At 44.3% G+C, this 23,927-nt stretch overlaps 1 protein-coding gene across 4 annotated transcripts in view; it reads right to left on the bottom strand.

Moving 5' to 3' along the window:
- LOC121538373 (neural cell adhesion molecule L1-like protein) overlaps nucleotides 1-23,927 on the bottom strand; it is a 70,917-nt gene that overhangs the window by 1,164 nt on the left and 45,826 nt on the right. Inside the window, exons 25-30 of one of the 4 annotated variants that reach the window (XM_041846307.2) lie at nucleotides 23,159-23,221; nucleotides 22,667-22,780; nucleotides 20,203-20,364; nucleotides 19,689-19,820; nucleotides 17,047-17,119; nucleotides 16,787-16,869 (exon numbers count right to left, since the gene is read on the bottom strand). In XM_041846307.2, coding sequence (XP_041702241.1) covers nucleotides 16,797-16,869; nucleotides 17,047-17,119; nucleotides 19,689-19,820; nucleotides 20,203-20,364; nucleotides 22,667-22,780; nucleotides 23,159-23,221 — 617 coding nt within the window. In that variant the 3' untranslated portion in view covers nucleotides 16,787-16,796. The remainder of the gene's footprint in view (nucleotides 1-16,786; nucleotides 16,870-17,046; nucleotides 17,120-19,688; nucleotides 19,821-20,202; nucleotides 20,365-22,666; nucleotides 22,781-23,158; nucleotides 23,222-23,927) is intronic. The other 3 variants (XM_041846305.2, XM_041846306.2, XM_041846308.2) reach the window with 3 other exon arrangements.

Here is a 23,927-nt window from a genome sequence, read left to right as displayed (position 1 = left end):
ATGTTTGGTGCAGTATTTGTCAATGAACAACAAAGACTTTATTGAATTATCCCTACTGTTGACCAATCACCGACTAAGGGGTGTAGACTTCGGCTACCGACTTCGGCTACCGACTTCGGTTTGCTTCCAGAAAACAATGTGTGTGCCCGAACAGCCAAAGAAAACCTCACTGAACTCTTCCGAACTGTTTCGGCCCGGAAGTATGCGGAACGCCTTTAGTCTTTTGACTAAAATACCTTAGTCACATTTTAGTCATTACATCCTTCTTATTTTTTGTTATCATCAGTCAACTAAAAGTCTGGACAGTTTTAGTCTAGTTTCAGTCAGTCATTTTTTTCATTAAATAATTAATATTTACCTCTAACTTCCATCATGTGCAAATTCCGATAGCCTTGTCCAACTACAATACCCTCCTATATCTTAGCTGGCAACATTGCTATTGTGGTAGATTGTAGTCTATGGTTAATTCTGGCTATGGTTACAAAGCTAGATGCAGTTTAAACAATTTACAGCTCCGATTCTCTCCTCATCATAACCGTCCAAGGGGAATGAATTACAGTGATTCACTTAAAGAGGGAAGAATCTGAGCTTTCCAACAATGCCAGAATTATTACAGTACTAATAATATTTAGCAAATAGTACATGCCAGGCGGTGTCTGAGAAATGCCCGATAAACTGACAAAGACTGTTCTCCATGCTCCCGTCCAGCAGGCGGTACCTACCGGTACATCAAGGCTCAGACCAACAGACTCCTAAACAGCTTCCATCCCCTGGCTATAAGACTGTTAAATGGCTAACAACTACTGCTCTCCCTCTCCCACAGACTATCCACACTGACCCTATGCCCAGCCACAGGTCTCTACCCACTCAGACACAAACTACGCTGCTGCTAAAATGTTATTGATGAGATGTATTACTCCATTACGCTGCTGTCCATTGATTATTGATTTCCAATAACATTAGTATTTATCTATTTATCCTGCTACTGGTCATTATTACTCCTGTTTACATGTATATTTTACCATTAGTATATTACCAGATGTAGTTATATATTCCTGCTACCAGTCACTTTGTATGTATAAACCCACAACCACTCCAGTACCCCTGCACATTGAATAAGATACTGGCACTGATGTTTCTTTAACTCACATCGTAGTTCTTGTGTGTTTTTTATTGTATTCTATTTTCTATTATTATCAACAGTATATTATTATTATTATCACTGTATTGTTGGGAAAGCGCTCTCAATTTCACTGTAGGGGAGAGTGGGGTAAGGTGAGCCAGCCTTGTTTCTAGGAAAATTAATAAATCATTTGACCAAATATTTAGGAAGAGGTCATAATTTCATGGAGTCTGTGAAGGAATAAACCACATGGAAAAAGTGGTAAGCAAGTTAGGCCCAAAAACGGATTTTCACCAAGTCAAATAAATGTATTGTGTTAGAGGTTTCATGATGCTTGTACCTAAACCAAAGTAGATACTTTTGTTCTATACATCAGTTGGGGTCTCTATAAGCTTCAATAAACCTAGCATGAAAGTGTATATTAGCCCTATGTGGGCTAATATAGTCAAAATGTTTGCCTTGAGGTAAATTGAGCCAATGGCCATGGGGTAAGTTGAGCCAATGGCAAGTTGAGTAAATTGAAGCGTTTTCTTCCCAGGCGTAATGCAAGGCATTATCTCTAGGATGTGAGGTAACCACAGGGCCTGGCCTACGTTAAAAGTGTTTTAAAAAGTACAACGTGTTTGTTAGGTGTTAAGCCTGTGTTAAAAGATGCTTAAAATTATTAAAAGACAAAAAGCGATTGTGATTGTGTAGAATTGTGTTTGGGAAAATAAAGATGGACATGGTTTTAAAAAGGTAGTGGTAATACTTCATTCACTACAGAAATGTGTAGGCCGCTTAACTTATCCTGTGTCAAGATAAAATATTTTTGGACAAGCTATGTGTAGTAACATGACAAGGAATGCCCACACGCATTTCAATATTACTTTCCTTTACTTTCAACCTATCATAACCTTTCAATATATATATATATATATATATGTTTGAAGTCGGAAGTTTACACATTAAAACTTGTTTTTCAACCACTCCTCAAATGTATTGTTTACAAACTATAGTTTTGGCAAGTCGGTTAGGACATCTACTTTGTGCATGACACAAGTAATTCTTCCAACAATTGTTTACAGACAGATTATTTCACTTATAATTAACTTTACGTACACTAAGTTGACTGTGCCTTTAAACAGCTTGGAAAATTCGAGAAATTGATTTCATGGCTTTAGAAGCTTTTGATAGGCTAATTGATATCATTTGAGTCAATTGGAGGTGTACCTGTGGATGTATTTCAAGGCCTACCTTCAAACTCAGTGCCTCTTTGCTTGACTTCATGGGAAAATCTAAAGAAATCAGCCAAGAACTCAGAAAAACAATTGTAGACCTCCACAAGTCTGGTTCATCCTTGGGAGCAATTTCCAAACGTCTGAAGGTACCATTTTTATCTGTACAAACAATAGTATGCAAGTATAAACACAATGGGACCGTGCAGCCGTCATACCACTCAGGAAGGAGACGTGTTCTGTCTCCTAGAGATGAACGTACTTTGGTGCGAAAGTGCAAATTAATCTCAGAACAACAGCAAAGGACCTTTTGAAGATGCTGGAGGAAACAGGTACACAAGTATCTATATCCACAGTAAAACGAGTCCTATATCGACATAACCTGAAAGGCCGCTCAGCAAGGAAGAAGCCACTTCTCCAAAAACGCCATAAAAAAGCCAGACTATGGTTTGCAACTGCACATGGGGACAAAGATCGTACTTTTTGGAGAAATGTCCTCTGGTCTGATGAAACAAAAATAGAACTGTTTGGCCATAATGACCATCGTTATGTTTGGAGGAAAAATGGGGTGGATTGCAAGCCGAAGAACACCATCCCAACCGTGAAGCACGGGGGTGGCAGCATCAGTGGGGGTGCTTTGCTGCAGGAGGGACTGCTGCACTTCACAAAATAGATGGCGTCATGAGGAAGGAAAATTATGTGGATATATTGAAGCAACATCTCAAGACATCAGTCAGGAAGTTATAGCTTGGTCGCAAATGGGTCTTCCAAATGGACAATGACCCCAAGCATACTTCCAAATTTGTGGCAAAATGGCTTAAGGACACAAAGTCAAGGTATTGGAGTGGCCATCACAAAGCCCTGACCTGAATCCTATAGAACATTTGTGGGCAGAACTGAAAAAGCGTGTGCGAGCAAGGAGGCCTACAAACCTGACTCAATTACACCAGCTCTGTCAGGAGGAATGGGCCAAAATTCACGCAACTTATTGTGGGAAGCTAATGGAAGGCTACCCGAAACGTTTGACCCAAGTTAAACAATTTAAAGGCAATGCTACCAAATACTAATTGAGTGTACGTAAACTTCTGACCCACTGGGAATGTGATGAAAGAAATAAAAGCTGAAATAAATCATTCTCTCTACTATTATTCTGACATTTCACATTCTTAAAATAAAAGGGTGATCCTAACTGACCTAAAACAGGGAATTTTTACTAGGAATTGTGAAAAACTGAGTTTAAATGTATTTGGCTAAGGTGTATGTAAACTTCCAACTTCAACTGTATATTTGGGGGATTGGAAGTGATGCAGACAATTACATTTATGGAAGTTAAAATCTATCTGCAATATTAAAGCTGATCTACCCCCTACAAAAGTAAATAAGGTGTGCCTTCTTAAAAGTAATTTGTGGAATTTATTTCCTTCTTAATGCGTTTGAGCCAATCAATTGTGGTGTGACAAAGTAAGGGTGGTATACAGAAGATAGCCCTATTTGGTAAAAGACCAAGTCCATATTATGGCAAGAACAGCTCAAATAAGCAAAGAGAAATGACAGTCCATCATTACTATAAGACATGAAGGTCAGTCAATACGGAACATTTCAAGAACTTTGAAAGTGTCTTCAAGTTCAGTCGCAAAAATCATCAAGCGCTATTATGAAACTGGCTCTCATGAGGACCGCCACAGGAAAGGAAGACCCAGAGTTACCTCTGCTGCAGAGGATAAGTTCATTAGAGTTACCAGCCTCAGAAATTGCAGCCCAAATAACTGCTTCGCAGAGTTCAAGTAACAGACACATCTCAACATCAACTATTCAGGGGAGACTTGTCACGGATTCTGCCGAGGCTGCTCCTCCTCCTTGCTCGGGCAGGCTTCGGCGTTCGCCGTCCCCGGAGTACTAGCTGCCACCGTTACATGTTTCTGTGTTTGATTGCTTTTGTCTGTCTATTGCACCTGTGTCCGTTTGTGTCTGATTATGTGTCCTATAAGTTGCCTGTTTTGTGTTGTTATTCGCCTGTCCGTTAGTGCTGCGTGTTTTCTCTGTTTGTTGTTTTTGTAGTTTACGCAGAGTTTGCGTAATCGCTCGCCTCTGGTTTATGTTGAGGCCGTTCATTTGTATTGTGCCTTGTGTTGCACTAGTAAACTTTGTTGGACTAAGCTTCGGTGTCCTGCGCCTGACTCCCACACCACATTCACCTCAGCCATTGACAGAACAACACACCACATATGGAGTCAGCAGGAGCAGCGGCGGCACCCAAGTCGCTGGAGGATCGGATCAGCGACCAAGACACCATGATCCGGCAACTTGGGGCCGCCATGAACGAGGTGTCCAACACTCTGCGCCGGTTGGTTACGGGAGAGGTGCCCACGCCTTCGCACACCTTACCATCACCATCGGCCAGTCCTCCTCTCCCAGCACCGGAACCCAGTGGCATTCGGCTCTCGCTCCCGAGGGCATATGATGGTTCTGCAGCCGGGTGTCAGGGGTTCCTCCTGCAGGTGGAACTCTACCTGGCCACCATACACCCGGCGCCCTCGGGATACGAGAGCGTCTCCGCCCTCATCTCCTGTCTATCTGGCAAGGCGTTGGAGTGGGCCAACGCCGAATGGAGGGGAATAGACGCCGCCACCATCACCTACGCGGAGTTCTCCCGCCGCTTCAGGGCTGTGTTCGATCATCCACCTGAGGGGAAGGCGGCGGGGGAGCGTCTGTTCCACCTCCGACAGGGGAAGAGGAGTGCACAGGAGTTTGCCCTGGAGTTCCGGACTCTAGCAGCGGATGCGGGGTGGAATGAGAGGGCCCTCATCGACCATTACCGGTGTAGTCTACGAGAGGACGTTTGTCGTGAGCTGGCCTGCAGGGACACCAACCTATCCTTCGACCAGTTGGTGGACATTTCCATCCGTCTCGACACCCTGCTGGCTACCCGCGGACGTCCCGAGTGGGGGTCGTCCATTCCACCCTCCAGCACCTCCGAGCCGATTCCCATGGAGCTCGGGGGTGCTGGCGCTAGGGAGAGGAGGAGAGAGAACCCGAGGGGGGCCGTCCCCTGCACCAACTGTGGCCGTGGAGGACACACTGCGGCTAGGTGCTGGGGAGGGTCTCCTGGGAGAGGGGACAACAGGTCACGCACTGGGGAGTCATTTCAGGTGAGTAGGCGCCCCACTTACCCAGAGCTCTCTGTTGGTCACCTGTGTATACCTGTGAGATTTCCACAGGTGGCACCTCATTCCCAGCATAGTAGATTCAGGCGCAGCTGGGAATTTTGTTGATCGTGAATTTTGTTATAAAAGGTTAGGAATTCCCCTTCGGCCGGTAGAAGCCCCCTTTCCTGTTCATGCCCTAGACAGCCGGCCGCTGGGGTCGGGGTTGATCAGAGAAGTCACAGCACCACTTAAGATGACGACGCAGGGGGGTCATGAGGAGATCATTCAGTTTTATCTGATCGACTCTCCTGCGTATCCCGTGGTGCTGGGGCTTCCCTGGTTAAGCGCCCATGATCCTACCATTGCGTGGCAACAGAGGGCTCTTATGGAGTGGTCTGCCCAGTGTGTAGGGAGATGTCTAGGTGTTTCCTTAGGGGCGACCTCGGTGGAGAGTCCGAACCAAGTGCCCGCAATGCGCATTCCCCCTGAATATGAGGATTTAGCACTTGTGTTCAGCAAAACTAGGGCAACACGGCTACCACCTCATAGACAGGGGGATTGTGCGATAGATCTCCAAACGGGAGCGGCACTTCCGCGGAGTCGTGTGTATCCCCTGTCTCAAGAGGAGACAGCGGCTATGGAGACTTACATAGCCGAGTCCTTGGCACAGGGATACATACGGTCTTCCACTTCCCCGGTTTCCTCGAGTTTCTTCTTTGTGAAGAAGAAGGACGGGGGTTTGCGCCCGTGTATTGATTACCGTAGTCTCAATCAGATCACGGTTAAGTACAGTTACCCTCTTCCTCTGATTGCGACTATGACGGAGTCATTACGCAGGAGCGCGGTTCTTCACAAAGTTGGATCTCAGGAGCGCGCATAATCTGGTGCGCATTAGGGAGGGGGGATGAATGGAAAACAGCATTTAGCACCACCTCAGGTCATTACGAGTATCTCGTCATGCCATACGGGTTAATGAATGCTCCTTCAGTCTTCCAATCCTTTGTTGGCGAGATTTTCCGGGACATGCATGGGCAGGGTGTGGTAGTATACATCGACGACATCCTAGTGTACTCTTCTACACGAGCCGAGCATGTAGCCCTGGTGCGCCGAGTGTTGAGGAGGCTGTTGGAGCATGACTTGTATGTTAAGGCAGAGAAATGCTTGTTCTTCCAGGAGTCTGTCTCCTTTTTGGGTTATCGGTTGCCCGCGTCTGGTGTGAAGATAGAGGTTGACCGCGTGTCGGCCGTGCGTAATTGGCAAACTCCAACCACTGTAAAAGAGGTGCAGCAGTTTTTGGGTTTTGCTAATTACTACCGGAGGTTTATCCGGGGCTTTGGACAGGTGGCAGCTCCCATTACGTCCCTGCTAAAGGGGGGTCCGGTGCGTTTGCAGTGGTCAGCTGAGGCGGACAGGGCGTTTGGTAAACTTAAGAACCTGTTCACTTCGGCTCCGATGCTGGCGCATCCTGACCCCGCTTTACCATTCCAAGTTGAGGTAGACGCGTCCGAGGCTGGTATTGGGGCAGTCCTGTCGCAACGGTCCGGCACGCCACCTAAACTCCGCCCCTGTGCGTTCTATTCTAAGAAGCTCAGCCCGGCGGAGCGCAATTATGACGTAGGGGACAGGGAGCTGTTAGCTGTAGTCCAGGTCCTAAAGGTGTGGAGGCATTGGCTTGAGGGGGCTCAACACCCTTTCCTCATTCTGACTGACCACCGTAACCTGGAGTACATCCGGGCAGCTAGGAGATTGAACCCTCGTCAGGCTAGGTGGAACATGTTCCTGACCCGGTTTGTTTTTAAGATCACATACATCCCAGGGTCCCAGAACGGTAAGGCAGACGCCCTGTCCCGGCGGTATGACACAGAGGAGAGGTCCATTGAGCCTACTCCCATACTGCCGGAGTCTTGTCTGGTGGCTCCGGTGGTGTGGGAGGTCGATCGGAGATCGAGCGGGCACTGCGTTGCCGACCCTACTCCCCCAGAGTGTCCGGTGGGGCGGACGTATGTTCCGCTCGAGGTTCGTGACCGCCTTATTTATTGGGCTCATACATCACCCTCCTCTGGACATCCAGGTATTGGCCGGACAGTGCACTGCCTTAGCGTGAAATACTGGTGGCCAACGTTAGCTAGGGATGTGAGGGTTTATGTCTCCTCCTGCTCGGTGTGCGCCCAGTGTAAGGCGCCTAGACATTTGCCCAGGGGAAAGTTACATCCCCTGCCCGTTCCACAACGACCATGGTCCCACCTCTCGGTGAATTTTGTAACTGACCTTCCCCCCTCCCAGGGGAATACCACTATTTTGGTCGTTGTGGATCGGTTTTCTAAGGCCTGTCGTCTCCTCCCAATGCCGGGTCTCCCTACTGCCCTACAGACCGCTGAGGCCCTATTCACCCACGTTTTCCGGCACTATGGGGTGCCCGAGGATATAGTGTCTGACCGAGGTCCCCAGTTCACCTCCAGAGTCTGGGGGGCGTTCATGGAACGCTTGGGGGTCTCGGTGAGCCTTACCTCGGGTTACCACCCAGAGAGCAATGGGCAGGTAGAACGAGTCAACCAGGATGTGGGTAGGTTTCTGAGGTCCTATTGCCAGGGCCGGCCGGAGGAGTGGTCTAGGTATCTCCCCTGGGCAGAGATGGCACAGAACTCTCTCCGCCACTCCTCCACTAATCTAACCCCTTTCCAGTGTGTGTTGGGGTATCAGCCGGTCCTGGCACCATGGCACGAGAGCCAGATCGAGGCCCCTGCGGTGGACGAATGGATTCGGCGCTCGGAGGAGACGTGGAACGCTGCTCATGTCCATCTGCAGCGGGCCATCCGTCGACAGAAGGCGAGCGCCGATCGCCACCGCAGTGAGGGTCCGGTGTACGCACCGGGAGATCGAGTCTGGCTCTCGACTCGAAACCTGCCCCTCCGCCTGCCCTGCCGGAAGCTGGGTCGGCGGTTTGTGGGGCCCTTTAAAGTCCTGAGGAGATTGAACGAGGTGTGTTACAGGTTACAACTGCCTATTGATTATAAGAATATTAACCCCTCGTTCCATGTGTCTCTTCTCAGGCCGGTGGTAGCTGGTCCACTCCAAGAAGGTGAGATAGGAGAGACCCCTCCGCCCCTCTGGACATGGAGGGAGCTCCGGCGCACACGGTCAGGACCATCTTGGACTCGAGACGTCGGATGGGGGGTCTCCAGTATCTCGTGGAGTGGGAGGGGTACGGTCCGGAGGAACGGTGCTGGGTGCCTAGGAGGGATATCCTAGATCCATCTCTCCTGACTGAGTTCCACCGTGGTCATCCCACGCGCCCGGCTCCGCGCCTCCTGGTCGTCCCCCGAGGCCGGGTCGGCGCGCGGCTGGAGCCGCGCGTCAAGGGGGGGGTACTGTCACGGATTCTGCCGAGGCTGCTCCTCCTCCTTGCTCGGGCAGGCTTCGGCGTTCGCCGTCCCAGGAGTACTAGCTGCCACCGTTAGATGTTTCTGTGTTTGATTGCTTTTGTCTGTCTATTGCACCTGTGTCCGTTTGTGTCTGATTATGTGTCCTATAAGTTGCCTGTTTTGTGTTGGTTAGTTTGTGTGTTGTTATTCGCCTGTCCGTTAGTGCTACGTGTTTTCTCTGTTTGTTGTTTTTGTAGTTTACGCAGAGTTTGCGTAATCGCTCGCCTCTGGTTTATGTTGAGGCCGTTCATTTGTAATGTGCCTTGTGTTGCACTAGTAAACTTTGTTGGACTAAGCTTCGGTGTCCTGCGCCTGACTCCCACACCACATTCACCTCAGCCATTGACAGAACAACACACCACATATGGAGTCAGCAGGAGCAGCGGCGGCACCCAAGTCGCTGGAGGATCAGATCAGCGACCAAGACACCATGATCCGGCAACTTGGGGCCGCCATGAACGAGGTGTCCAACACTCTGCGCCGGTTGGTTACGGGAGAGGTGCCCACGCCTTCGCACACCTTACCATCACCATCACTAAGCTTCGGTGTCCTGCGCCTGACTCCCACACCACATTCACCTCAGCCATTGACAAGACTGAGTGAATCAGGCTTTCATGGTCGAATTGCTGCAAAGAAACCACTACTAAATGACACCAAGAAGAAGAAGAGGCTTGCTTGGGCCAAGAAACACGAGCAATGGAGTTACATGTAGCCATGGCTCTATGTAGTACTGTGCACCTCCCATAGTCTGTTCTTGACCTGGGGATTGTTAGACTGGTGAAAATCTGTCCTTTGGTCTGATGAGTCCAAATTTGAGATTTTTGGTTCCAACCGCCGTGTCTTTGTGAAACACAGAGTAGGTGAATGGATGATCTCCACATGTGTAGTTCCCACCGTAAAGCATTGAGGAGGAGGTGTTATGGTGTGGGGGTGCTTTGCTGGTGACACTGTCTGTGAATTATTTAGAATTCAAGGCACACTTAACCAGCATGGCTACCACAGCATTCTGCAGAAATACGCCATCCCATCTGGTTTGGGCTTAGTGGGACTATCATTTGTTTTTCAACACGACAATGACCCAACACATCTCCAGGCTCTGTAAGGGCTTTTTGACCAAGAAGGAGAGTGATGGAGTGCTGCATCAGATGACCTGTCCTCCACAATCCCACGACCTCAACCCAATTGGGATGGTTTGGGATGAGTCGGACCGCAGAGTGAAGGAAAAGCAGCCAACAAGTGCTCAGCATATGTGGGAACTCCTTCAAGACTGTTGGAAAAGCATTCCAGGTGAAGCTGGTTGAGAGAATGCCAAGAGTGTGCAAAGCTGTCATCAAGGCAAAGGGTGGCTATTTGAAGAATCTCAAATATAAAATATATTTTGATTTGTTTAACACTTTTTTGGTTACTACATGATTCCATATGTGTTATTTCATAGTTTTGATGTCTTCACTATTATTCTACAATGTAGAAAATAGTAGAAATAAAGAAAAACCCTTGAATGAGTAGGTGTGTCCAAACTTTTGACTGGTACTGTATATATCAAATATATCAATTTTTTTTAAACATATTTTTCTGTATTATGTTCCCCTAACCCTACCATCCCTCACTTCATTGGAGTAATCTAATGGAAAACAACTCGTAGGCTTCTACCTCCAGCTTATACATACTATATACATTTTACGGACACAGTATATTTTACAATAGTCATCTTTTGTTTGTTTTTATTCCCATCCTTCAGCTCCCCTCTTCTGAAAATGTCACGACTTCCTCTGAAGCTGCCTCTTCTCCTTGTTCGGGCAGGCTTCGGCATTCGGGCAGGCTTCGTCCTTCTAGCCACTGCCGCTCCATGTCTCATCATTCCATTTGTTTTGTCTTGCACACCTGGTTCATATCCCCTCATTAGTACATGTATAAGTGTTCCCTCTGCCCCCCTTGTCCTTGTGGGTGGTTGTTTATTGTGAGGAGAGAGTAGCTCTGTTGAGCTACGTGTATTTTTGTATTGCCGGGGTATATTTTCCCCGTGTGCTTGTTTTGTTCTGTTTGACGCTATCCACCGTAACTATGTGCTACGGAATAAACTCTGTAATCTGTGATTTACCCTCCAGCGCCTGACTCCTTCAAATCACCTATCAATTACAATTGGCTTAGAACAGGACAGCACGACTGGCCCTTAAATGTACAGTGAGGGTAAAAAGTATTTGATCCCCTGCTGATTTTGTACGTTTGCCCACTGACAAAGACATGATCAGTCTATAATTTTAATGGTAGGTTTATTTGAACAGTGAGAGACAGAATAACAACAAAAATATCCAGAAAAACGCATGTCAAAAATGTTATAAATTGAAATAAGTATTTGATCCCTCTGCAAAACATGACTTAGTACTTGGTGGCAAAACCCTTGTTGGCAATCAGAGGTCAGACGTTTCTTGTAGTTGGCCACCAGGTTTGCACACATCTCAGGAGGGAGTTTGTCCCACTCATCTTTGCAGATCTTCTCCAAGGCATTAAGGTTTCGAGGCTGACGTTTGGCAACTCGAACCTTCAGCTCCCTCCATAGATGTTCTATGGGATTAAGGTCTGGAGACTGGCTAGGCCACTCCAGGACCTTAATGTGCTTCCTCTTGAGCCACTCCTTTGTTGCCTTGGCTGTGTGTTTTGGGTCATTGTCATGCTGGAATACCCATCCACGACCCATTTTCAATGTCCTGGCTGAGGGAAGGAGGTTCTCACCCAAGATTTGACGGCCCCTTTGATGCGGTGAAGTTGTCCTGTCCCCTTAGAAGAAAAACACCCCCTAAGCATAATGTGTCCACCTCCATGTTTGACGGTGGGGATGGTGTTCTTGGGGTCATAGGCAGCAGTCCTCCTCCTCCAAACACGGCGAGTTGAGTTGATGCCAAAGAGCTCCATTTTGGTCTCATCTGACCACAACACTTTCACCCAGTTCTCCTCTGAATCATTCATTGGCAAACTTCAGACAGGCCTGTATATGTGCTTTATTGAGCAGGGGGACATTGCAGGCGCTGCATGGTTTCAGTCCTTCACGGCGTAGTGTGTTACCAATTGTTTTCTTGGTGACTATGGTCCCAGCTGCCTTGAGATCATTGACAAGATCCTCCCGTGTAGTTCTGGGCTGATTCCTCACCGTTCTCATGATCATTGCCACTCCACGAGGTGAGATCTTGCATGGAGCCCCAGGCCGAGGGAGATTAACAGTTATTTTGTGTTTCTTCCATTTGCGAATAATCACACAAACTGTTGTCACCTTCTCACCAAGCTGCTTGGCGATGGTCTTGTAGCCCACTCCAGCTTTGTGTAGGTCTACAATCTTGTCCCTCACATCCTTACAGAGCTCTTTGGTCTTGGCCATGGTGGAGAGTTTGGAATCTGATTGATTGATTGCTTCTGTGGACAGGTGTCTTTTATACAGGTAACAAGCTGAGATTAGGAGCACTCCCTTTAAGAGTCTGTTCCTAATCTCAGCTCGTTACCTGTATAAAAGACACCTGGGAGCCAGAAATCTTTCTGAATGAGAGGGGGTCAAATACTTATTTCCCTCATTAAAATGCAAATCAATTTATAACATTTTTGACATGCGTTTTTCTGGATTTTTTTGTTGTTGTCACGCCCTGGCTCTGGGGACTCTTAGATGTTGAGCCAGGGTGTGGATTTTCTATGTGTTATTTTCTATGTTTTGTTCTAGTTCGTGTATTTCTATGTTGGCCTGGGTGGTTCCCAATCAGAGGCAGCTGTAGCTTGTTGTCTCTGATTGGGAACCATACTTAGGCAGCCTGTTGGCACTAGTTATTTGTGGGATCTTGATCCGTAAGGTTTGTTGTTTAACCTAGGACTTCACGTATCGTTTGTTTTGGTTGGTGTTGTACATTTAATAAAGTATATACGCCTATCACGCTGCGCCTTGGTCCGTGTCTAATAACGATCGTGACAGTTGTTATTCTTTCTCTCACTGTTCAAATAAACCTACCATTAAAATTATAGACTGATCATTTATTTGTCAGTGGGCAAACGTACAAAATCAGCAGGGGATCAAATACTTTTTTCCCTCACTGTACACGGAGAGCTAACATTAATAATATGCATGTAAATCTCTCATGGCTCAAAGTGGAGGAGAGATTGACATCATCACTACTTGTTTTTGTAAGAAGTGTTGACATGCTGAATGCACCGAGGTGTCTGTTTAAACTACTAGCACAGACACCAATGCATACCCCACAAGACATGCCACCAGAGGTCTCTTCACAATCCCCAGGTCAAGAACAGACTATGGGAGGCGCACAGTACTACATAGAGCCATGGCTACATGTAACTCTATTCCACATCAGGTAACTGATGCAAGCAGTAGAATCAGACTTAAAAAACAGCTGCAAATACACCTTATGGAACAGCGGGGACTGTGAAGAGACACACAGACACGCACTCTACACACACGTACACATTAATTTTGTATTGTATATATATGATAGTAGAGTAGTGGCCTGAGGGAACACAATGTGTTGTGAAAAGTGTTATGAAATGTAATGTCATGTAATATTTTAAAATGTATATAACTTCCTTAATGTTGCTGGACCCCAGGAAGAGTAGCTGCTGCCTTGGATTTATATTAAGAAGCAAAGTGGAAACAGCATCGTAGTCATCCACATTGTTGCATGTGCTGCATTGACCACCCAGACTGAACGCAAGTGTCTCGTGGTCGAGCAACAACAAATGCGCTCCTTGAGTGACAAGGAGTGGGGCTATGTCTGTGTCAAAAGCAGCATGGAAAGAGAGAGAGCAGAGAGAGATGACTCAAGTAGCAGAGTAAACTATAAAAATAGACGTTACACATGGCGTATCACAGTTAACAAACAAAACATTCAAATACCGTTACAGAAGGTTAAGTAAAAACCCAAACTGGTCTGTGCAATAATACCGGTATATAGTCAATTATAAAATGGGTGGTTCGAGCCCTGAATGCTGATGGGCTGACAGCCGTGGTATATCAGACCGTATACCATGGTTATGACAAAACATGTATTTTTGTTCTAATTACATTGGTAACCAGTTTATAATAGCAATAAGGCACCTCGGGGTTTGTGGTATATGGCCAATATACCACGGCTAAGGGCTGTATCCAGGCACTCCGCGTTGCGTCGCGCATAAGAACAGCCCTTAGGCGTGGTATATTGGCCATATATCACACCCCCTCTGGGCTTTTTTTTTAAAATACGGTATACTGCCCAGCCCTAACCCAAACAACAGAATGGTGTGGGTGAATACCGGTCATTAAAAATATTAATGAAAGTAAACCGCTGATTGGCCTCCCGAGTGGCGCCGTGGTCTAAGGCACTGCATCGCAGTGCTAGCTGTGCCACTAGAGATCCTGGTTCAAATCCAGGCTTTGTCGTAGCCGGCCGCGACCGGGAGACCCATGTGGCGGCGCAGAATTGGCCCAGGGTAGGGGAGGGAATGGCCGGCAGGGATGTAGCTCAGTTGGTAGAGCATGGCGTTTGCAACGCCAGGGTTGTGGGTTCGATTCCCACGGGGAGTATGAAAAATATATAAATAATGTATGCACTAACTGTAAGTCGCTCTGGATAAGAGCGTCTGCTAAATGACTAAAAATGTAAATGTAAAAAATGATTGCCCAGCTCAGCCAATGAGCCAACATTACGTCACGTTATATAAGTAAATAGCAAGCATCTTTGAAACAGCTGTTTGAGATACAAGTTTGAGGTCGGGTTTTTGAAGTATTTTTTCTAAAATGTATGCTTTGGCCACAAATACGAGTAAAGGACGAGTCAACATTATTTGGTTATGAGTTAATAGAATATACACTTTTGAAAGCAAGATTTTCACTGGACAGTTACTTTAAATATTCTGCAAAGGCATGCATGCGTATGCTTGAACAAAACAGATAAAAAAGACACTTCATGGCAAATGTAATGTCCATTAGTCTCGTGGAATTCTAATCTCATCACATTTTCTTCAACTGAAATAAAAACTAATTTGTTATATCTATTGGGTTTTTTTCATGGCATCTCGTCACGTTATCGTCATTAGTTTTTGTCAGGGAAAATAGATAATTGCCAAATATGTTTTGTTATATGTAGTTATTGTTGACTAAATTAAAGATGCCCTATGCAGAAATCGCATCTAATAGTTTGCCTAATTTCAGTTTATGTGACAAAATAAGCAAGTATAGTGTAGAGAATCATTGTACCATCTAAACCATGGATGGGCAACTGGCGCCCTTTTGTAGTTTATTTTATTTATTAATTACATTTTTGGGGAACTCAGTCGGGGTCTCCACTTACTGTTGAGAGTTAGAATACACAAGGTGCAATTTCGAAATGTGGTTGTGCATCAACAGTCACTCAATTAGCCCATGTCAGCAATTTGTTTGGGGATTGGTAAAATTAGTCTAGCGGCCAGTTATCTAATGTAGCCACTGCAACCCCTCATGATGAGTTCAGGTTTTTTTGTGGCCCCCACCCCCATCAAAGTTGCCCATCCCTGATCTAAACCGCTGTGAAATATATTTTCCACAACCAAGAATATTGTATTTTCAGCTGTTTGAAGCTGGTGTACAAAACCAAAAGTAAAAGATGCAAAAATGAAACTTCAAAATGGGAAGCATAGAAATAGCGCACATAGAACAGATCTACTGATTCTTAGACTTGCTTTCAATGAGAATGACAGATCTATAACACACAATTTGGTCGGGTAGCCCAAAAAGTTACATATTGCCGCTTTAACACTGATATACACACACGAGCACACACACATGCGCACACAAACAAACTCACAGATGTGTGCACACATGCACACGGAAACACACACAGCTAGCATGGCTTTAACACAGCGGGTGGTGGTGGGGGTTTGATGGGGAAAGGGTGGATGGGGGGCAAGGGAGGCAGGGTGAGGCTACCACCGTACAATCACTTCACTTCACTAATTGCTAATTGCCCAGGCTTCAGGACAGAAGGCAATTTCAAATCCCTTTAGATGGAAATTGCCAGAGTGCTGCTCATTCCGTACAGAGTGGCCATATGCAATCCCAGACAAACAGCCTGTCATTCCTAGTATTACCAGGGGAGCACGCCAGGGCCAAGGAGATTAGATGCCAATTTCAGACTGGGCACATGGCCAGCTTGCAGGTGTCTCTCGACAAGACAAAGGGTCACCTCAGTACCAAGGATTTCTCATCCCCCTCACGAATGCCCAGGCCCATCAATATTTGGTAATACTCTACATTATCTCTGTCCCATTCAGCATTCATAATTCAGTGTGATATGATCATTTATCAAATGGTTCCACGTACTGAATAGCCGTGACAAACATGAGACAATTGATTTGGGGAAGCATTAAGATATAGATGTGTAGATTTATATATCAGGCCTGTTAGAAATGATTTTCAATCATCTATTCAATCATCCAACATAAATTAACCTTTATGTATGATATTAGTTAACTTTTCAGGTTACATTGGCCTAATTTTAATTGCTATCAATCTCTCTTTCTTTTTTCTACATCAGAGCTTGAAAACAAATGCCTTTATAACACTAAGTGTTATGGTTACTGGTGCATCACTGATGGAAGTGCATCACTGATTTTTGATGACTTGGGTTCAATTCCAAAATATGTCTCGCCTTTGACCACGCGTTTAGTTTTTTTTTTTAGCTTTCAAATTCAGATTTGAAGGAAGTCTTTTGTCCTGCATGTCTCAGACACAATCACATTTTACAGCACATCTACTACATAGGGATTTGACGCAAGCGCACATGCACCCACCCAGACACACATTGACAAAACAAATACTGTACACACTTGGTTCCCACTCTACTGTACCATATCAATTGAAGGACAACAACTACCTACATTTTTTTATTTACTTAGCTGCAAACTGTTGGGAACTTTCATTTCTGTGCTGATCCAAGAAAAGCGCATGCATGTAAGGTTTTCTTTCGGGACAAGAGAAATGTACAGTAAGGAAATCATGATATATATAGAAGTTGTTCTAATCTCATTGCCACTAAGCTCAATCTTAAATATATTATAGTGAAAATACATATTGCTGTCAATGTAAGCACTTCCATATTAAATCTCACCATTCTCAAGAACAATAGCGAATTGCTCACCTGTAATCACAGAATATGTCATCATTCATGCCCTGGGACTCAACTTCAGGGTGGAGATCCTCCTTTTCCTTTACTGTAAGATTGAAACATGTTCTATTAGGCTACTACCAGAAAGCTCTATACAGACTCTTATAATGTTTATTCAATTACATTTAAGGGAAGGAGATTGGGGTAACACTTCATAATATTTTCATGAAAAATTATTTATACATTCATAAGCATTACAAGCATTACCATTCATAAAGATTAGGAACATGTATTATAATGTATAAAGCATTTATAAGCATTTTTACACATTTATAAGCATTTATATTGTCTTATTCATGAAAGTTAATAGAAAATGTAACCGGACATCATTCAAAACGACACTGTGGCAGATCCCAGTTGTGAGAAAGTAACATTGTCCCTGCACAGAGAAAAAGCAGGTCCTACCTACAGTACAAAACATGATTATTTTGATTGACCAAATGACATGAATCAGGAAGAAGCAGTGTGGTTTTCCAGGAGTACATGTTTGAATGCATTCCATCCCTGAGATATTGAGTGATAGGATTAACCTTTATAGGGTTCTTCAGATTGTCTCCATAGGGGAACCCTTTTTGGTGCTAGGTAAACCCTTTTCAGAGGGTTCTACCTAGAACCCTCTACTGTATGAAGGGTTCTTCCTAGAATCCTCTATAAATGGTTCTACCAATCATCTAAAGGTTCTTCCTAGAACCCTCTACGAACGGTTCGACCAATAACTATTTTAACTTTGAAGGGTTCCTCCTAGAACCCTATGGTTCAACCACCCTTATTAGCCTTTAAAATTAAACTCTTTATGACAATACATTACATATATCAAAGGCCTTTCTTCAAGGGCCTAGTTATACTCTAACACAGTAGTCTGAAACTCCTGGTTTACAGGCCACATCAGGCATTCAAGTCCTGCAACCCACATTCAGAATGACTGAAAGGGTAGGAAAGATTGATTAATGAGACTACTAAATCATCTAAACTGGAACAGCCATCTCAGTAAAGGGTGAAATAAGTCTAACTACTAACAGATTGGATTCATCTCTTACATATACTGTATGTAAGATATAAAAAGGTTATTGGTAGAACCCTTCATAGAGGGTTCTATGATTAAACCTTCATAGAGGGTTCTAAGTAGAACAATTTACAGAGGGTTCTATGAAGAATGTAGTTTTCATGCGAAATCTGAGAAGCTTCATATATGAACAGGTAACTGCCAAAATAAAGGAAATACTTGAGTTGAGAGCTGTTATGGTGTGGGTTTCATTTTCCTGGTAAGGTTTAGGTCCACTCAAGAGGGCAAGGTAAACAAAAACACTAATAAATACAAAGCCATTCTGAGTGATCACCTTCAACCTATGGTGAAGCATTTCTATACTGATGGGAGTAGTCTCTTTCAGGATGACAATGCCCCAATCCACAGGCCACAAGTGGTCATTGAATGGTTAGATGAGCATGAAAACGATGTAAACCATATGCCATGGCCGTCTCTGTCACCAGATCTCAACCCAATTGAAATTTATGGGAGATTCTAGAGCGGCGCCTGAGATAGCGTTTTCCACAACAGTCAACAAAACACCAAATTATGGGAATTTCTCGTGGAAGAATGGTGTCGCATCCCTCCAATAGAGTTTCAGACACTTGTAGAATCTATGCCAAGGCGCATTGACACTGTTCTGGCAGCTCGTGGTGGCCCGACGCTCTATTAAGACACTTTATGTTGGTGTTTCCTTTATTTTGGCAGTTACCTGTATGTCACAACACATGTGTAACACAAATGTGTAATTTTCTCAATGTTGAAACCACAGAAAAATATGAACAACAAACAACAAATGACCAAAAATATCTCCTCAACCATCCTGAGTGCTCTTTTGTGCATCTGTACAAAATGATTTCCAACAGCTCCTTGTGTAAATATGATTAAAAAGTAAAGGGGCTTTCGAGAGAGACAAAGGAGAGGGGTTTCATGAAAAGCATGAGGACAAGTAAAGGAGGGAATCCAGGGGTGATGAAATATTCAGTGTTCATGTCAACAGCTCCCGCAGGTGGAGAGGGGAGGAGTGGTGAGAGCGAAAGAGAGTGGGTGCGACAGCAGCACCTTTGTGAGGCCGAGACGGGTGCACAAAGGCTAGAGAAGAGCCGGGGTCTGGTGCAGGTGAGAGGGGGAACAAAGCCAGCTGATTCCAACCTGTCTTGACAACCCCAGTAATCAGCGGTGCCGGGCTGGGACAGGAGGGCCACAGCACAGAGAGAAGGGACAATTGGGACGGAAAGAAGGCCTCTAGCACCTCGCTGACGGTTCACACACAGGGTTGAATGGGGTTTGTCTGATTTCCCACATGCGTGGAGGGATTGGCATGCACAGTATGTAAAGTGCATTACCACACAGCTGAAGCTGTTGGCCAGGTTTGGGGTCCATTTTGATTTCACTCAATCAATAAATTAACAGACATTACATTTGTGAATAAATAAAAAATCCCAGTTGAAAACAATAGGGTAATGTTCGGTTGACGAGTTGAACAGCAATTTATTTCCTCTACTGAATTAAATAGACGCCAAAACCGGTGATGTTCAAAGATGAAACTGACCTTGGACACTGGAAGACATGTTTGGGTGAGGTGGCGTACCTGCATATTTGCCACCTTTGTTGCGGGTCACGAAGCATGCGATGAGCACGGTGAGGGTGAGGAGAGCCATGGCGCACATCATCCCGATGAACCAGCCCTGGGTGGAAACTCCCCCGTGAAGACTGGCCAAACCTAACCCACCCCAAACAGACACATGGGGTTAGTTTGTCCCATTCCCTAAACAACTCATATAAAAACTAGTACATTAGAAAACAGATAGCAGGAAAACTGCTTGGCATATGAACCATATGGAAGTCCGTTGAGGTCATGAAAATAACAATTTTTTCTCAACAGACCTCCATAGTACAATGATATCCCCCATTGTTAGTTTTTTTCACTTTCCCCTGGTAACATTTGTCAATCACTTCTAAAATAATATTAAATGAAGGACTTCTCACCACAGACGCTGTCGATAATTGTCGATAAATGCTTGTCAATGTGGAATTAAGTTGTTGTGGGTGGAAATGACAGTTGATGGCTACCAATTACACACCATGGGACTATTCTCTCTTACCTTTGACTCTGGTCTGTATAATGTCTTCGAAAATACTAGCATTATCGAGCCATGACTTAGCCATGAGACGCACAGTGTACACCGTCCCAGGCTCCAGCCCTTCAATCATGTGGAAATTCTTAGAAGTGTTTACTGCTTCTGAAATCCTCCAGTTACCTTCACCTACAGGATTCGCACAACCATCATCATGTGTTATTATTCAGGCTAGCAGCACATAGTAAGGACTATCGCCATGCTAAACACTACTTCTATGACAACACAACACTGTAAAATACATTGTTTACAGTATAAATGCATTGCAAGTTACTGAAATGCAATAGCAGTCAGTTCGTGCATACAGTACAGTCAAGCCCTATATATACTTATGACTTGGGCTGTGTCGGTTATGACATTTTGTCAGCTGGTGATTGTCAAGCAATAACTGCCGGTCTCACTGTAATTGACCGTTAATGAACATAAACACATTTAGCATCTCCTGTCTTCCACACATAGCCTACAAGCCACTGATGCAGACCTTTGGAACATCTACATTAAAAAAAGTATAATAAATCCATGTAATATAACTTCCATTATTTATTTTAGACAGGTGTAAAGAAACATGATAAGAAGAAAATGTAGTCTATTTCAGAAGAACAGAATAGCATACTCTGCAATGTCCTTATGTTAGGCCCTGATCTGGCTATGCAATATGGCTGTGGACTACACTAGTTCATTTAGCAGGCAAGATTTGCTCTGAATTCCGTAGCATTATTTTATAGTATAAAGAATGCAATTGAACATAGCTGAATAAAATAGAAAGGATATTTTCTCCAAACGAGAGGGAGTGCGCACATGCGGCTATTCTGTGTTGAGCGGTTAACAAAGAAACAGGTACTCCTATATGCTTAATTTAGAGTTATTTATGTAACTTTAGTTGTGATACAAATGTTGGGCTATATGTTTTGATTTTTATTACATTCTAAGGCTGCATGATGTGACTAATGACGATTTGTAAAAAGTTGCATGAAAGGCATCAGTATATCATTCACAATTTGACAAGCACTTGATAATGCCTCGGATTTCCCGGCTGCATCCCCTTTGTGTGGCCATAATCCCCCTAAAAAAATCCATGCATTTTGCGGCCAGTAGCCGTTATGCCCTTGGGCTGAATATAATAATTATAATTCCATTCTCCCCGCTGCGTGCCGAAGCACACATAGCTCTCAGTCACTTGATTGGGTCTTTCTCACAGGCTACAAGTGAAGACAGACACATCGGGGACGCACCTGCGCGCGACTTTATCCAATTCCGTGGCACATATTGAAGATATTGGAAGAACTTTCCACATGTACTTTTCGTCAGCCAACAAGATGAGCAGGCCTAACGAACAGCAAAAGCACTAGCCTATGTCAATCTACTATCCCCCATAGTACAAAAGTTGACCTATTCTATTCTGTGCGAGAAATAAATATTCCAAACATAGTCTGGGACAGTTGTGGGATGCGATAGATCCCAAATTAATTCAACCACTAGCATAAAAAAAACGGTTTTATGCAATGAGCCTGACGCAACAGATGAGAACATTTAGCTTAAAATGTTGATAAACTATTAGGCTATTTCTTCACATTATAAGCGCAGCAATGTGCACACAGCAGTAGGCTATAAGCGAGAATGTTCCATTAGCAGGAAAACACAATTCTCAAAAGTGACCACAAATGCGATTATGCATGTAGTGCTTTTATTATAAAGGGGCATTTTTATGGTGAAAATTATCTTCCCCAAACTTTAAACTCAAAGCTGCGTATGTATGCCAGTTAGGCTCTGCACCCATTGTAAAGCGGATTAATGTGCTTCATTTTAAGAAGTTATATGGCCACTTTAGTTGTGATACAAACCTTATCAAAACATATAGGCCTATGGGCTAGGCTACATGAGGTGCGACTATGATTTGAAAAGGTTGCCCAAAAAGAAGCATGCGCTGTTTGCCTTAAGCTGGGCATCATTCCCAAGTGATAATATCTCATTCAGAAGTGATAGGCTAATATTGTCACCCATCACACTATTCTTGATTTAATCTTGTCTTTACATATACTAAATCATATACTGTATGTGTGAAATTTGTTTTGATTTAGAATTGACCATTATCATGCATGTCTCGAAATAGGGGCAGCAAAAAAAAAAAACCAAATAATTTCCATTGATGTCAGAGTGATTAGAGAGACAATAGAGTGTGGGGTACCAGGCAGTTAGCACGTTTGGTAGGCTACTAACGACCATCAGCAGCATCAGAGCTTGGAGAAGCCTAATTACCATGACTAAACGGTCACATGGAATTTGACTGCCATCATGACTCGTGATCGCCGGTGTGGCAGTAACACAGTCACCGTAACAGTCCTACTTATGACATATAACAACATTTAAAACAGAGCAACACACTGTTCTACTTTAAGGAAAACTAAGCTGTGGGGGTTAGAGAGTAGCTTACGGTTATTCATATAAGCGACATAAAGCTGAGAGTCCTGTTGCTCGTCCCTGGCAGTCCAGCTGATTTTTGCAAAGGTGTCACTCACATAGGAGCTTATGTTCAACAGGGCTGGGACTGATAAAGAGAGAAGAAAGGAAGGGGAGAGAAAAGAGAGGCAGGGAAGAGAGGAGTAGTGAAGCCAAATAGGATCCCCCAAGTAAAGAACACTGCAGCCACTAGGCACCCTTCAAGGAGAATGTTAGAAAGCAAGGCAGGCAGCCTCTACTTGATTGTGTGGAATTGGATTTGGTGTACAGGGAGATATAGAATGTAGGCAAGTCATCTGAGCTGCCATTTCTGACATCCCACATGCAATAATATCTAAATACATCCGACTACTTAATGTCTGGAAATGGTATTGTTGTCGGAGACACAGAGTGGAAAATTAATCATAATAGAAATATAGCAAGGAACAAAGGAGCATCATAGTAGAAGTGTGAGTATGTAGTATACCTAAGGAGGAAAGAGTTGCATTCACAGGAATCGAGCTGGGAGGAATGAGAGAGCAGTTCTGCCCTGAAATGAAAGACGCACCTCAAGTTCCAATGTACCCATTGAAATAGTTTCTACATTTCTACAATTGTCTTGTTTACGTAATGACCAATTTCAATTGTACTTTGTCAACATTTACACAACATCTACAACGAAGGTCTACTAGTGGTAGGCTGAGTGCCAGGTATCAATGTAGTGTTATTGAATGCTGAAACAATTATGTGTCCAGGCTATACAAATTGATATCTCGCCACCAATTACAAATGACAATTTATGGTTAGAAATTACGCTGCTACCACTACTGTATACTACAGTGGCGTCATTCAACACATTTTTATGAAGGGCCACTGATGGCCAAATTCTATATTTTTGCATTAATTCCATATCTTGTTTTACTACAAGCCTAAATCCCAGAATTAGACTAGCGAGCAAAGCTGGTTGAAATGATGTCAAAATAATTGTAAAACAGATTCTAATGACATAATTTCAACCAGTTTTGCCCGCCGGGAAGGGGGCATGTGCCTCTTTAGTTTCGATGGGCATGACACCACTGGTATACTGTTACTAATGTTAGGCCAACATTAGCGCAATTATCAACACACTACTACCCTACCGGAAATGTCACACACAATTAACACATTCCGTTTGCAATTCTAACATGTTCCAATGGCATGTGAAATTACTTGATAAACAATTTCCAAAACATTTGAAATATATTAAGGAACTAAAA

This window comes from Coregonus clupeaformis, chromosome 24, assembly GCF_020615455.1.
Source record: "Coregonus clupeaformis isolate EN_2021a chromosome 24, ASM2061545v1, whole genome shotgun sequence".
NCBI lineage: Eukaryota > Metazoa > Chordata > Actinopteri > Salmoniformes > Salmonidae > Coregonus > Coregonus clupeaformis.
This window is presented reverse-complemented; position numbering and strand designations above follow the sequence as displayed.